Source organism: Oncorhynchus mykiss, chromosome 16 (assembly GCF_013265735.2).
Source record: "Oncorhynchus mykiss isolate Arlee chromosome 16, USDA_OmykA_1.1, whole genome shotgun sequence".
Lineage (NCBI taxonomy): Eukaryota > Metazoa > Chordata > Actinopteri > Salmoniformes > Salmonidae > Oncorhynchus > Oncorhynchus mykiss.
Genome location: NC_048580.1, coordinates 31,645,873 through 31,660,133, shown reverse-complemented (window position 1 = coordinate 31,660,133; position 14,261 = coordinate 31,645,873). Strand labels below are relative to the sequence as shown.

The 14,261-nt window shown below is 42.4% G+C and overlaps 1 protein-coding gene across 2 annotated transcripts in view; it reads right to left on the bottom strand.

The window, feature by feature from the left end:
- cpn1 (carboxypeptidase N, polypeptide 1) overlaps window positions 1-14,261 on the bottom strand; it is a 156,883-nt gene that overhangs the window by 22,330 nt on the left and 120,292 nt on the right. Inside the window, exon 7 of one of the 2 annotated variants that reach the window (XM_021565593.2) lies at window positions 8,422-8,481. The exons of the other annotated variant lie outside the window; for it this stretch is intronic. Coding sequence (XP_021421268.1) covers window positions 8,422-8,481 — 60 coding nt within the window. The remainder of the gene's footprint in view (window positions 1-8,421; window positions 8,482-14,261) is intronic. 2 annotated transcript variants of the gene reach the window in all.

Below are 14,261 nucleotides of genomic sequence, written 5' to 3'. Positions count from 1 at the left end.
TCTTCATGGTGCTTGGTGGTGCCCCTTGCTTAGTGGTGTTGCAGACTGGGGCCTTTCAGAACAGGTGTATATATACTGAGATCATGTGACAGATCATGTGACACTTAGATAGCACACAGGTAGACTTTATTTAACTAATTATGTGACTTTTGAAAGTAACTGGTTGCACCAGATATTATTTAGGGGCTTCATAGCAAAGGGAGTGAATACATATACACACGCCACTTTTCGTTATTTTGTTCTATTATTTTTTGAAACAAGTTATTATTTTAATTTCACTTCACCAATTTGGACTATTTTGTGTATGTCCATTACATGAAATCCAAATAAAAATCAATTTAAATTACAATTTGTAATGCAACAAAATACGAAAAACGCCAAGGGGGATGAATACTTTTGCAAGGCACTGTACTTGTAGTATTGGTCACCATCTGGATGTCACAGGGACATGCCATTTAGCTAACGTTGCGACAAGCCAGTGCAAATGACCAGTGCAAAGGTGTTGTATAGAGGTTCTTGCCATCATGAGTTGCTTCCCACCGGGCAGAGGTTGCTTCCCACCGGGCAGAGGTTGCTTCCCACCGGGCAGAGGTTGCTTCTCACCGGGCAGAGGTTGCTTCCCACCAGGCAGAGGTTGCTTCCCACCAGGCAGAGTTGCTTCCCACCGGGCAGCTGTATCACATATCGCCGGCGGTAGCTAACGTGGACAATTTCCCAGGTAACAAGGGACGTAACTGAGACATTTGTAACATTCCCGTTAAGTCTTCCAGAGGTACTGAATGTCATGGGACATTATATGCACATTCATAACGTTTCTAATAAGCATTATAGAGGTTATAAATATCCGGTCGCTATACAGCCATCATAGGAAAATTCAAACCGTTCCTTGGTAGTCCATGAAAGGTTCTGAATATCATGTTATTTTGGAGATATCCTAGGAACATTTCATAACATTAGATTTAGAGCTATGGTTTGTCTTCATATAACGTTAGAATCGGCATGATAGAAATACATTTTGGAACGTTGTCTGTAAGTCAAGTGATGGTACACTTGTGACATTGTCTTTCTAATAGTGTAGGAACTTTTTTTACATTCTAATTAAGTACTTTAGATGTTCTGAATGTCAGGACACTTTGGTGACATTGTAGTAGTTTTTGTAACGTTACCAGAAGGTTCCTGAAATGTACTGAATGCCTGCTCACTTTGACAATATTTCACATAACACTCCCAATGACTCTAGTAGATGTGAATGTCAGATCCCTAAATGTCAGGTCAAATTCGGGATATCGTAGTAACCCAGCTAAGAAAATGAAGTTCAAGGACGTGGCCACAAAGTTATGGTAACGTTATGTGGTGTCAGCTGACAAAAGTTACGTCCCAAGTGTCCCAAGTCTTTTCATGACGTTAAAATGTCATGGATCTTAAATAGCTAAATGACGTTAGTAACGTTATAAGAGACGTCCTTGAAACTTCTCTGAACGTGCATACTGTTACGTACCTTATTGCTACTGCAGGTACCCACTGATGAAAGTTACGTTCCCAGTGGTTACCAGAAACTGAATTTTGTGGGGCTCTCAATGTACTTTCTGACGTTTAACACGTTATGCGGTTGACCTAAAAAAATTATGTTTTCATGAAACGTCTCGTATGTCGGGAACCTCGGGGTTCTCTATGGTGTTTTAGGTCAGGGCGGGACTAGGGGGGTTTCTAGGTATTATATTTCTATGTTGGTGTGTGTGTATGGTTCCCAATTGGAGGCAGCTAATGATCGTTACCTCTAATTGGGTATCATACTTAGTGTCCTTTTTCACACCTGCGATGTGGGATATTGTTTTGTATGAGTGCCTATGTGCGCTATGTATTTCACGATCGATATATCTTTGTTGTTTTGGAAGTTTCACTATCATTAAAATGTGGAACTCTACTCACGCTGCGCCTTGGTCCAATTGTGACAGAATATCCCACCAAGTCAGGACCAAGCAGCGTTCCCAGGAGGTGAAGGAAAGTTGATCATGGGAAGAGATACTAGGTGGATGCGAGACCCTCCCTTGGCGGGAGTTGCTGAGGAGTAAAGGAGGAGAGCGACGAGACCGGGGTCCGCGGCCACAAACAGCCCAAGGGCAACCCCAAGTTTTCTTTTTTGGGGGGAGACACAAGGGGCGGTCGGCTGAGCCGAGGAGAGAGCAAGAGACCGTCTGGGAGTCGATAGAACAGTTTGAGGAGGGATATCGGAGAGAGATGTTGGGTAGGAGTATGCTGCAGCGCAGCCGTTTTGAAGAGCGTGTCATCAGTCCGGTGCAACCTGTGCCGGCTCCACGCACCAGGCCTCCAGTGCGCCTCCCCAGCCCGGTACGGCCTGTGCCGGCTCCCTGCACTCTCCCTGAAGAGCATGTCATCAGTCCGGTGAAACCTATGCTGGCTCCACGCACCAGGCCTCCAGTGCGCCTCCCCAGCCCGGTACGGCCTGTGCCGGCTCCCTGCACTCTCCCTGAAGAGCATGTCATCAGTCCGGTGAAACCTATGCTGGCTCCACGCACCAGGCCTCCAGTGCGCCTCCCCAGCCCGGTACGGGCTGTGCCGGCTCCCTGCACTCACCTTGAAGAGCGTGTCATCAGTCCGGTGCAACCTGTGCCGGTTCCAGGCCTCCAGTGCGCCTTCCTAGGCTGGTACGTCCTGTGCCGGCTCCCCGCACTCGCCCTGAAGTGTGTCACCAGCCCGGTGCAACCTGTGCCGGCTCCACGCACCAGGCCTCCAGTGCATCTCCCCAGCTCAGTACGCCCTGTGCCGGCTCCCCGCACTCGTCCACCAGTGCGTGTGTACAGTCTGGAGTCTTCAGCGACGGTTCACGGTCCAGAGCTTCCAGCGTTGGTTCACGGCCCGGAGACGATCCGCGACCCGACGGTTCCTGCGCCGGTGCCATGGCCGGAGCCTTCCACTGCGCCGATGCCCAGTCTAGGTACGGAGTCCAGTCCCGATCCATGGCCAGAGCCTTCCTCTGCGCCGGTGCTCAGTCCAGGCACGGCGTCCAGTCCCCCTCCATGGCCAGAGCCTTCCTCTGCGCCGGTGCTCAGTCCAGGCACGGCCTCCAGTCCCGCTCCATGGCCAGAGCCTTCCTCTGCGCCGGTGCTCAGTTCAGGCACGGCCTCCAATCTCGCTCCATGGCCGGAGCCTTCCTCTGCGCCAGTGCCCAGTCCAGGCACAGCGCCCGGCTTCATGGCCGGATCCACAGTCCGAGCGAGGGCTACGTCCCGCACTGGATCAGCCACCGACGCTAGTTGCCCACCCTAACTCTCCCCATATAGGTTCAGGTTTTGCGGTCAGGGTCCACACCTTTGGGGGAGTACTGTCAAGCCCTGACCATAGAGCCCTCAGGGTTCACTATGGTGTTTTAGGTTAGGGCTTGACTAGGGGGGTTTATAGGTATTATATTTCTATGTTGGTGTGTGTGTATGGTTCCCAATTGGAGGCAGCTGATGATCGTTACCTCTAATTGGCGATCACACTTAGTGTGTCCTTTTTCCCACCTGCGATGTAGGATATTGTTTTGTTTGAGTGCCTATGTGCGCTACGTATTTCACGATAGTGAAACTTCCAAAACAACAAAGATATAACTATCATTAAAATGTGGAACTCTACTCACGCTGCGCCTTGGTCCAATTATTCATATGACGGTCGTGACAATGTATCTGTGTTGTCAGTTGACTAAGGTTATATCCCAAGTCTCTTCAGGATGTTGAAATGTGGGGGACCCTGAATAGCTGAATATTGTTATTTAATAACTTTATAAGACACGTCCTTGAAACTTCCCAGAACTTGCATACTGTTACGTACCTTATTGCTACTGCAGGTACCCACTGATGAAAGTTACGTTCCCAGTGGTTACCAGAAACTGCATTTTGTGGGGCTCTCAATGTACTTTTTGACGTTTAGTAACATTTGGAGGTTGACATAAAAAGCATGTTTTCATATAACGTCTAATTTTAGAATGTTATAAAGAGCCATGCATAGTTATCTAACTTTGCAATGACTATTATAATAGACATTATGGATCATTGTCAGGAAGTCAAGTGAGTGTCAGTTACATTTTCAGTAAGTTCTTTGGAGGTTCTGAACGTCAGGAGACTTTGATATTTTAGTAGTATTTGTGACGTTCACAGAAGATTCCTGAAATGTACTGTCGGCAGGTCACTTTGGCAATATTCTACATAACATTCCCAATGAGTCCAGTGAATGTCAGATCACTTTTGGGATATCCAAAGAACATTTAGGAATGTTCCTTTGAGAGCCCTGGTGTATCTACAAACAATATTGCAGTTGTGTTACTCAAAATACTTAGATAACATACTGTACAATAAATATTTTCCTATTTGTCACATTTTCTTTCTAAGCATAAGGGGACATTAGAAACGTTATTTCTAAAATACTTAACAATATGATGATTTTGGTGACATTTTGGGAACCTTCATAACATTCTCAGTTAGTCCTGTCAATGTGATATAATAATTCTGCAAGTTCTCCCACTTAAAAAGATGAGAGAGGCCTGTAATTTTCATCATAGGTACACTTCAACTATGACAGACAAAATGAGAAAAAAAATCCAGAAAATCACATTGTGGGATTTTAATGAATATATTTGCAAATTATGGTGGGAAATAAGTATTTGGTCAATAACAAAAGTTTCTCAATACTTTGTTATATACCCTTTGTTGGCAATGACAGAGGTCAAACATTTTCTGTAAGTCTTCACAAGGTTTTCACACACTGTTGCTGGTATTTTGGCCCATTCCTCCATGCAGATCTCCTCTAGAGCAGTGATGTTTTGGGGCTGTTGCTGGGCAACACGGACTTTCAACTCCCTCCAAAGATTTTCTATGAGGTTGAGATCTGAAGACTGGCTAGGCCACTCCAGGACCTTGAAATGCTTCTTACGAAGCCACTCCTTCGTGTTTGGGATCATCAGAACTTGCACAATTGGTGGCTGACTAAATACTTTTTTGCCCCACTGTATATTAAAACAATGCTAAAATCAAAGAAACATATGATTGCTAAGACTGTCCTTTCTTTATTCTCTAATGAAGCCATGCAGGAAAAGTCAGGAATTTAAGACTCAACATTAACTTGAATGTGGCACACTGCAGCTTTGCTTTCATGTCAAGGACCAGATTGCTAATGAAGGACAGCCTGTATGGAGCCTGGATAGTGCTGCTTGTGGTTGTGGATCCATGTGAAGTTGTTTCATGTGTAACGGTGCAACCCTGTGTGTGAAAAAACTTGTGGCCGAGTGAGAATAAATACCTGACTGCTCCACAGTAGTCTTGTGGCAGCAGTGACTCTGGGTAAGAGCTGGTCTTGGAACCTATCCCCAAATATGACTGCCAAAGGAAAGAGGGCCTTTAGTGTAGGATAAAGTAAGAGTAGCAGTGGAGTGAGATAAGATATGTCAAATAGTGGGTATGAGGAAGCAAGGAGCCTGGTGGAAGTGTACCGTTGAGAAGGAAATTCTCATGGAAGTGGGGCCACAGTGCATCAAGTCCCATATCCAGGAAGTTCATGAAGTTCAACGCAGCCTATCCAACCTGTTTAGTTGGAGTCTCTAGCATGCCTGCTATGTTCCAGATGACGATTGCCGAAGTACATTTTGAGATGCAACCCAAAGCCAGTGGGAGTGGGTTGGCGACATGACCAGGTTCTCAAGACTATTGCAGATGCAGTAAGTACAGGAATCGGCATTGGCAAGCAAGTACAGTGCCTTGCGAAAGTATTCGGCCCCCTTGAACTTTGCGACCTTTTGCCACATTTCAGGCTTCAAACATAAAGATATAAAACTGTATTTTGTGAAGAATCAACAACAAGTGGGACACAATCATGAAGTGGAACGACATTTATTGGATATTTCAAACTTTTTGAACAAATCAAAAACTGAAAAATTGGGCGTGCAAAATTATTCAGCCCCCTTAAGTTAATACTTTGTAGCGCCACCTTTTGCTGCGATTACAGCTGTAAGTCGCTTGGGGTATGTCTCTATCAGTTTTGCATTTGTGAACAGCAGTTTTCAGTTCTTTCCACAGATTCTTGATTGGATTCAGGTCTGGATTTTGACTTGGCCATTCTAACACCTGGATATGTTTATTTTTGAACCATTCCATTGTAGATTTTGCTTTATGTTTTGGATCATTGTCTTGTTGGAAGACAAATCTCCGTCCCAGTCTCAGGTCTTTTGCAGACTCCATCAGGTTTTCTTCCAGAATGGTCCTGTATTTGGCTCCATCCATCTTCCCATCAATTTTAACCATCTTCCCTGTCCCTGCTGAAGAAAATCAGGCCCAAACCATGATGCTGCCACCACCATGTTTGGCAGTGGGGATGGTGTGTTCAGCTGTGTTGCTTTTACGCCAAACATAACGTTTTGCATTGTTGCCAAAATGTTCAATTTTGGTTTCATCTGACCAGAGCACCTTCTTCCACATGTTTGGTGTGTCTCCCAGGTGGCTTGTGGCAAACTTTAAACTACACTTTTTATGGATATCTTTAAGAAATGGCTTTCTTCTTGCCACTCTTCCATAAAGGCCAGATTTGTGCAATATACGACTGATTGTTGTCCTATGGACAGAGTCTTCCACCTCAGCTGTAGATCTCTGCAGTTCATCCAGAGTGATCATGGGCCTCTTGGCTGCATCTCTGATCAGTCTTCTCCTTGTATGAGCTGAAAGTTTAGAGGGACGGCCAGGTCTTGGTAGATTTGCAGTTGTCTGATACTCCTTCCATTTCAATATTATCGCTTGCACAGTGCTCCTTGGGATGTTTAAAGCTTGGGAAATCTTTTTGTATCCAAATCCGGCTTTAAACTTCTTCACAACAGTATCTCGGACCTGCCTGGTGTGTTCCTTGTTCTTCATGATGCTCTCTGCGCTTTTAACGGACCTCTGAGACTATCACAGTGCAGGTGCATTTATACAGAGACTTGATTACACACAGGTGGATTGTATTTATCATCATTAGTCATTTAGGTCAACATTGGATCATTCAGAGATCCTCACTGAACTTCTGGAGAGAGTTTGCTGCACTGAAAGTAAAGGGGCTGAATAATTTTGCACGCCCAATTTTTCAGTTTTTGATTTGTTAAAAAAGTTTGAAATATCCAATAAATGTCATTCCACTTCATGATTGTGTCCCACTTGTTGTTGATTCTTCACAAAAAAATACAGTTTTATGTATTTATGTTTGAAGCCTGAAATGTGGCAAAAGGTCGCAAAGTTCAAGGGGGCCGAATACTTTCGCAAGGCACTGTATATTGTGAAGGAATGCCTTTCGAGCCTTTGAAGCAGAATAGCAGAACTGTTTAATCAATTGATGACAAAGCCTGTTTCCCTGTGTGTAACCCATTTGGTCTGTTTTGATCATCCTGTATGCTGTCTTGTTGAAGAACGACGTGCCCTCGGTGGCATTTTTCTTGCACACAGGGTCTAGCTTTCTTGACACAAATGGCTCTCGGCTCCATGATGTAACCCATGCTGAAATCATCATTCTGATCTAAGTGCCCTCATCAGCCATGTTCCATCAATGTCAATACAGATCAGGGATACTTTGACTCACCACTGTGGACTGTGTACCCATCATCTTCATTCATTCATGTTTGTATGCTTACATTATTTGCATATCTTGTAATAAATCCAGATTCAACCTTTCCGCATTTTCCTAGTGAAGATGATTTTACTTTATCACAAGCATGGCCCAATGCTGAGCAAATCTCCTTTATTAGAGATCAGCAATATCCAAATCATCAATATGGAAATAACCAGCTGGAGGTTCGTTGGCCGATGCTGTTGAACAAGCCATTCAAAGCAAACAGAGGTTATTCAAAGTGAATATCTACCCTGAGCTTTGAATATCACTCCATGACAGAGATCCCAAAATATTGGGGCCAGCATTCTTGTGTTTGGAGTAAAGGAAGTGGATCCAGCTCTTCCCTCCCGCAATGTATTTTTCCATAATTTTACCGATTTAATAAATGTAAGGAAATTCATCAGGTAATTTTGACCTCAGTATAGGCCTGCTGTGGTTGCTCCACTAAAAGTTTAGCGATTATGCTGTGGTACTTAGAGGTAATTTGTGGTTTAGTACAGGACCCTGCGTCACCCCTTCATTGCTCCAGACCAGCGCAAAGGGGCAGTAAAGAGCACTGATTATGCTTTTGGGTCCTACTGTGTCTCTGACAATGAATGGGTGACATAAACCTAAATAGAAGCTGATAATTGTACACAACTTCAGTATTACTTACTGAACCTGTTGTTACACTAAGGTTTTTATTATTTTATTTTGCCCACTGCTAACCAGTCACATTGTACAGTGCATGAGTGGTGCAATGGTCTAAGATACTGCATAGCAATGCAAGCTGTGTTGCTACAGATGCTGGTTCAATACCTGTGCCAGCCTCTACTGGGAGACCAATGAGATGACTGTAGGTTTTTGGTTCCTCTCCCTCTAAAAACAGAAATAAATCATTCTAAAAAACAAACTGGCTTTATTTACAAATTAGTAACAATGTCTCACCCCATGTTCAAGACAGGCTTTTTTCACACTCATTTTACGTAATTTTTGAAAACTAAGCGATTATTATTATTAATTTAGAATTATTTGAAAGCCCCCTGGATATTCTCACAGATATATTATTAACCCTCTTATTAGCAGGACAATATATATTGGTCACGTGGCTCCCGAGTGGCGCACATGGCTCGCAAGTGCTTTCCAGTTCTCCAGCTGTATCCACTGAAAGCGCGCAAGGTTCAAGGCACGAGGACAGGGGGACGGGATGGGCCGCGCACAGAAGACGGACCTAGCCCATGGGGAAGGGAGGAGGAGGAAATGTGAGGGGGGTGGACAACCATCCTGCCCCACTGGGTAGCACAGAGCAACACTTTAATAGGCATTGCACTAATAATGGCACTGACTAGGGAAACGTTCCCGCTGTTCTTAGTGCCAGTCTGCACATTCAGACTTAAACAATGTAACTAATAATGGCATCTTTATGCATTTGTTAATAAAATAATGATAAAAATAGTCTTTCAAAATGCAGATGTTTATTTAGTTATGGATCCATAATGAATTACTATGGGAATAAATATCACTGAATAACAGAAATACCCTCCAATCTTCAATGTGTAATTATTGGCGGAGCGTTACGTCATATTTTTTGATATACTGTAGGCCTACGGTAGGCAAAATGAGTCTCCCTAGTGTTGAGTGATGTGCTGTTAAGTGTTGTAGGTCTTACATATTTAAAGACCATATTGACGTTAGAAGCAATAGGATTTGAAGCAATAGCCTACAACTATTTTAGCACCGTTTTGCATTGCAGTGAGACAAGCATGGGGACTGGTCTTGATAAATCAATGAGATTTTTATTTTGACTGAATCTCCGTTTGGGTATTGGTTAGAGTACAATTATGGTGTAGAAATGTTGTGTAACATTTATTTACATAATTTCTTGTCACGAACTCCACAAACTCTTGTCACAAACTCGGACACCTCCTGTGCCTCGATTTTCTGGGTGATTTAAATATGGACTGGCTTTCATCAAAATGCCCATTCAAGAAAAATACTGTAACTAGCGCCTGCAATCAGATTAATGTTATCAGCCAACCTACCAGGGTAGTTACAAACATCACAGGAATGAAATCATCAACATGTATTGATCACATCTTTACTAATGCTGCAGAAATGTGCTTTAAAGCAGTATCCAAATATAGTAGCCATATCTAGAATAACCAAAGTTCCAAAGGCTGGGCCTAATATAAAGTGAGTGTGGAAGAGGTGAAACAAATTGTTGTCTGTCAACAATGACAAGCCACTAGGGTCTGACAACTTGGATGGAGAATGATCGAGGATAATAGCGGATGATATTGCCACTACTATTTACCATATCTTCAATCTAAGCCTACTGGAAAGTGTGTGCTTTCAGACCCGGAGGGAAGCAAAAGTCATTCTGCTACCTAAGAATAGTAAAGCCCCCTTTACTGGCTCAAATAGCCGACCAATCAGCCAAATAGCAACCCTTAGTAAAGTTTTGGAAAAAATAGTTTGACCAGACACAATGCTATTTCACAGTAAACACATTGACAACAGACTTTCAGCATGCTTATAGGGAAGGATATTCAACAAGCACAGCACTTACACAAAGGAATGATGGGAGAAATGGATGATAAAAATATTGTGGTGGCTGTTTTGTTACACTTTAGTGCGGCTTTTGACATTGTCGATCATAGTCTGCTGCTGGGGAAACATGTGTGTTCTGGATTTACAACAGCCTGCAATATTGTGGATAAAGAGTTACCTGTCTAACAGAACACAGAGGGTCCAGGTAGAATCACAAATTCCCTAGGGCAGCTGTCTAGGGCTCTTACTTTTTTCAGTCTTTACTAACGAGATGCCGTTGGCAGATGACTCAACATTATACACGTCAGCTACTAAAGTAACTGAAATGACTGCAACAGTTAACAAAGAGCTGCAGTTAGTTTCAGAATAGCTGGCAAGGAATAAGTTTGATCTTTACCAATGACATGCAACTGGCCTTGTGTAAAAGCCAGTTTGTATGGGGATGTGTCAACACTATACATGTCAATTTCAGAATCGGTGGAAAGGAATGTTTGTCGTAAATATTTCTAAAACTAAAAGCGTTGTATTTGGGACAAATCATTCACTAAACCCTAATTTTCAACTAAATATTGTAATAAATTATGTGGAAATTGAGCAAGTTGCTTGGAGTAACCCTGGATTGTAAACTGTCATGTTCAAAACGTATTGATACAACAGTAGCTATCATGGTACAGATCAGACTTGTTGCCCACTCTTCAAGGCAAAACTGCTCCAGCTCCTTCAAGTTAGATGGGTTCCGCTGGTGTACAGCAATCTTTAAGTCATACCACAGATTCTCAATTGGATTGAGGTCTGGGCTTTGACTAGGCCATTCCAATACATTTAAATGTTTCCCCTTTAATCACTTGATTGTTGCTTTAGCAGTATTCTTAGGGTCATTGTCCTGCTTGAAGGTGAACCTCCGTCCCAGTCTCAAATCTCTGGGAGACAGATTTCCCTCAATAATTTCCCTGTATTTAGCGCCATCCATCATTCCTTCAATTCTGACCAGTTTCCCAGTCCCTGCTGATGAAAAACATCCCCACAGCATGATGCTGCCACCACTATGCTTCACTGTGGAGATGGTGTTCTTGGGGTGATGAGAGGTGTTGAGTTTGCACCAAACATAGCCTTTTCCTTGATGGCCAAAAAGCACAATTTTAGTCTCATCTGACCAGAGTACCTTCTTCCATATGTTTGGGGAGTCTCCCACATGAGGAGAGCTCCTTGGTCTTCATGGTACCGCTTGCTTGTTGGTGCCCCTTGCTTCGTGGTGTTGCAGACTCTGGTGCCTTTCAGAACAGGTGTATATGTACTGAGATCATGTGATAGATTATGTGGCACTTAGATTGTACACAGGTGTACTTCATTTAACTAATTATGTGACCTCTGAAGGTAATTGTTCTTTGCACCAGATCTTATTTAGGGGCTTCATAGCAAAGGGGGTGAAAGCATATTCATGCACCACCTTTCCGTTTTTTGTTTTTTAGAATCTTTTGAAACAAGCAATTTTTTTCATTTTACTTCAACAATTTGGACTATTTTGTAATGTCTATTACTTGAAATCAAAATTAAAATATATTTAAATTACAGGTTGTAATGCAACAAAATAGGAAAAACGCCAAGGGGGATGAATACTTTTGCAAGGCACTGTAAATGTATGATTGTAATGGGTTCATGTGGATTTTGAGATGGAGAAACATTTTGTTTAAACTTTTTGTAATGTTCGCAAGTATGGACGCACAGTGTTTCAAACATACATTTTTGACTTACATGATTATATTGTGGATGTTTATTTACACAGTAATTATTATTCAACATGTCCTCACATGGTATTTGATCTCACAATATCTTGGTTCACATCAAAACTGTCATCATATGTAGAAGCTGGACAACATAGTTTAAATTAAGCCTTTAAAATCGGTAAAGATCAATATATACCCAAGCTACCGGGAGAGAGTGAGCTGCGAACCAACCTGTGGGTAAAGTGACACTGTAACTCAAACCCAACAAGCCATGGCTTTCCTAAGAGGAAAAGACAAAGAACAATTTGGAGATGCAAATGAGAGTAACAGACAGCTGAAGGGTATACAGGAAAACAAAGCTAAAATGCTCACCAAAACAAACAAAACGTTACAATTAGCCTGAATTTTAAATGAATTAAATGGAGTTGTGTCACTGATCTAGATGCAATACCCCATAATATCAAAGTGGAATTATGTTTTTTGTAATGTTTACAATTTAATAAAAAATGGAAAGCTTAGTATTCCACACCTGTATTATGGCAAGACTAAATAAGTTCAGGAGCAAAACTGTGCTTAAGAAGTCACATAATATCAATCAATCAATCAAACTTACATGATGTCACAAAGTGATGTACAGAAACCCAGCCTATAACTCCAAACAGCAAGCAATGCAGATGAATGGACTCAATCTGTGTGCAATAATAGTGTTAAACATGATTTTTAAACGACTACCCCATCTTTGTAGCCCACACATCTCTGTACCCCACACACTGTAAGGTCCCTCAGTTGAGCAGTGAAATTCAAACACAGATTCAACAGGGAGGCCAGGGAGGTTTCCCAATGCCTCGCAAAGAAGGGAACCTACTGGTAGATGGTAACCAAAAAAACAGTAATTGAATAACCCTTTGAGCATGATGAAGTTTTTAACTACACAGTCACTACAAAGATACAGGACTCCTTCCTAACTCAGTTGCGGGAGAGGAATGAAACCGCTCAGGGATTTCACCCTGAGGCCAATAGTGACTTTAAAACGGTTACAGAATTGAATGGCTGTGAAAGGAGAAAACTGAGGATGGATCGACAACATTGTAATTACTCAACAATAATAATCTAAATGACAGACTAAAAAGAAGGAAGACAAAACATGCATACTGTTCGCAACAAGCCATTAAAATAATACTGCAAAACATGTGGCAAATCAATGAACTTTTTGTTGTGAATACAAAATGTAATGTTTGGGACAAATCCAATACAACACATTGCAGAGACCCACTCTCCATAGTTTCAAGCATATTAGTGAATGCATCATGTTATTGGTATGCTTGTAATCTTTAAGGACTGGGGAGTTTATCAATATAGAAAATAATCCTATAGGAAAATCTGGTTCAGTCTGCTTTCCACTAGACAATGGGTTATTAATTCACTTTTCAGCAACACAATAACCTATAACACAAGGCCAAATCTACATTGGAGTTGCTTACCAAGAAGACTGTGAATGTTCCTGAGTGGACAAGTTACAGTTTTGATTTACATCTCAGATTAAATCTCAAATCTCAGATTATTACCAATCCCACAAATTATGACTCCAAACACCCAGAAAAGGATAATTTCCTCAATGTTATCCTCACAAATAGTCCTGATAGGTATCAGTCTGGTGTTTTCTGAAATGACCTTAGTGATCACTATTTTACAGCCTGTGTTCGTAACGGCTGCTCAGTGAAATTACCTGTCCTGATTTGTCATAGACGCTTGCTAAAAAACTTTAATGAGCAAGCCTTCCTTCATGACCTGGCCTCTGTAAATCGGTATAGAATCAGCTTGATCCCCTCTGTCGAAGATGCTTGGACCTTCTGTTTTGATATTTTCAGTGATATTATTAACAAAAACACCTCCATAAAGAAAATGAGAATTAAAAAACAGGTTCAGCCCCTGGTTCGACCATGATCTTGCAGAGTTACTCCACCTCAAGAATTGCATTTGGTGAAAGGCTCGGCACATGCATACTCAGGCTGACTGGCTCTTGTTCAGCAAATTAGAAATAAATGCACTCAGGCTATCCGGAAGGCCAAAGTTAGTTACTTTAAGCAGCAGTTCTCTCTGTGGGTCTAACCCCAAGAAGTTCTGGAAAATGGACCTGGAGAATAAACCCTCCTCCTCACAGCTGCCTAAAGTTGATGTGGATGTTACATGGCTGAGCTTTTTAATTGACTCAGCCATTCCTCCTTGCCCATCCAACATTTCCTCATCTCCCACCCATTCTAATGCGACTATCCCCGGTGCTCCTCCCTCTTTTTCCCCTGCCCCACTGCAAAGTTTCTCCCTGCATGCTGTCACTGAGTCCGAGGTGCTAGAGGAGCTCCTTAAACATGACCCCAAAAAACATCT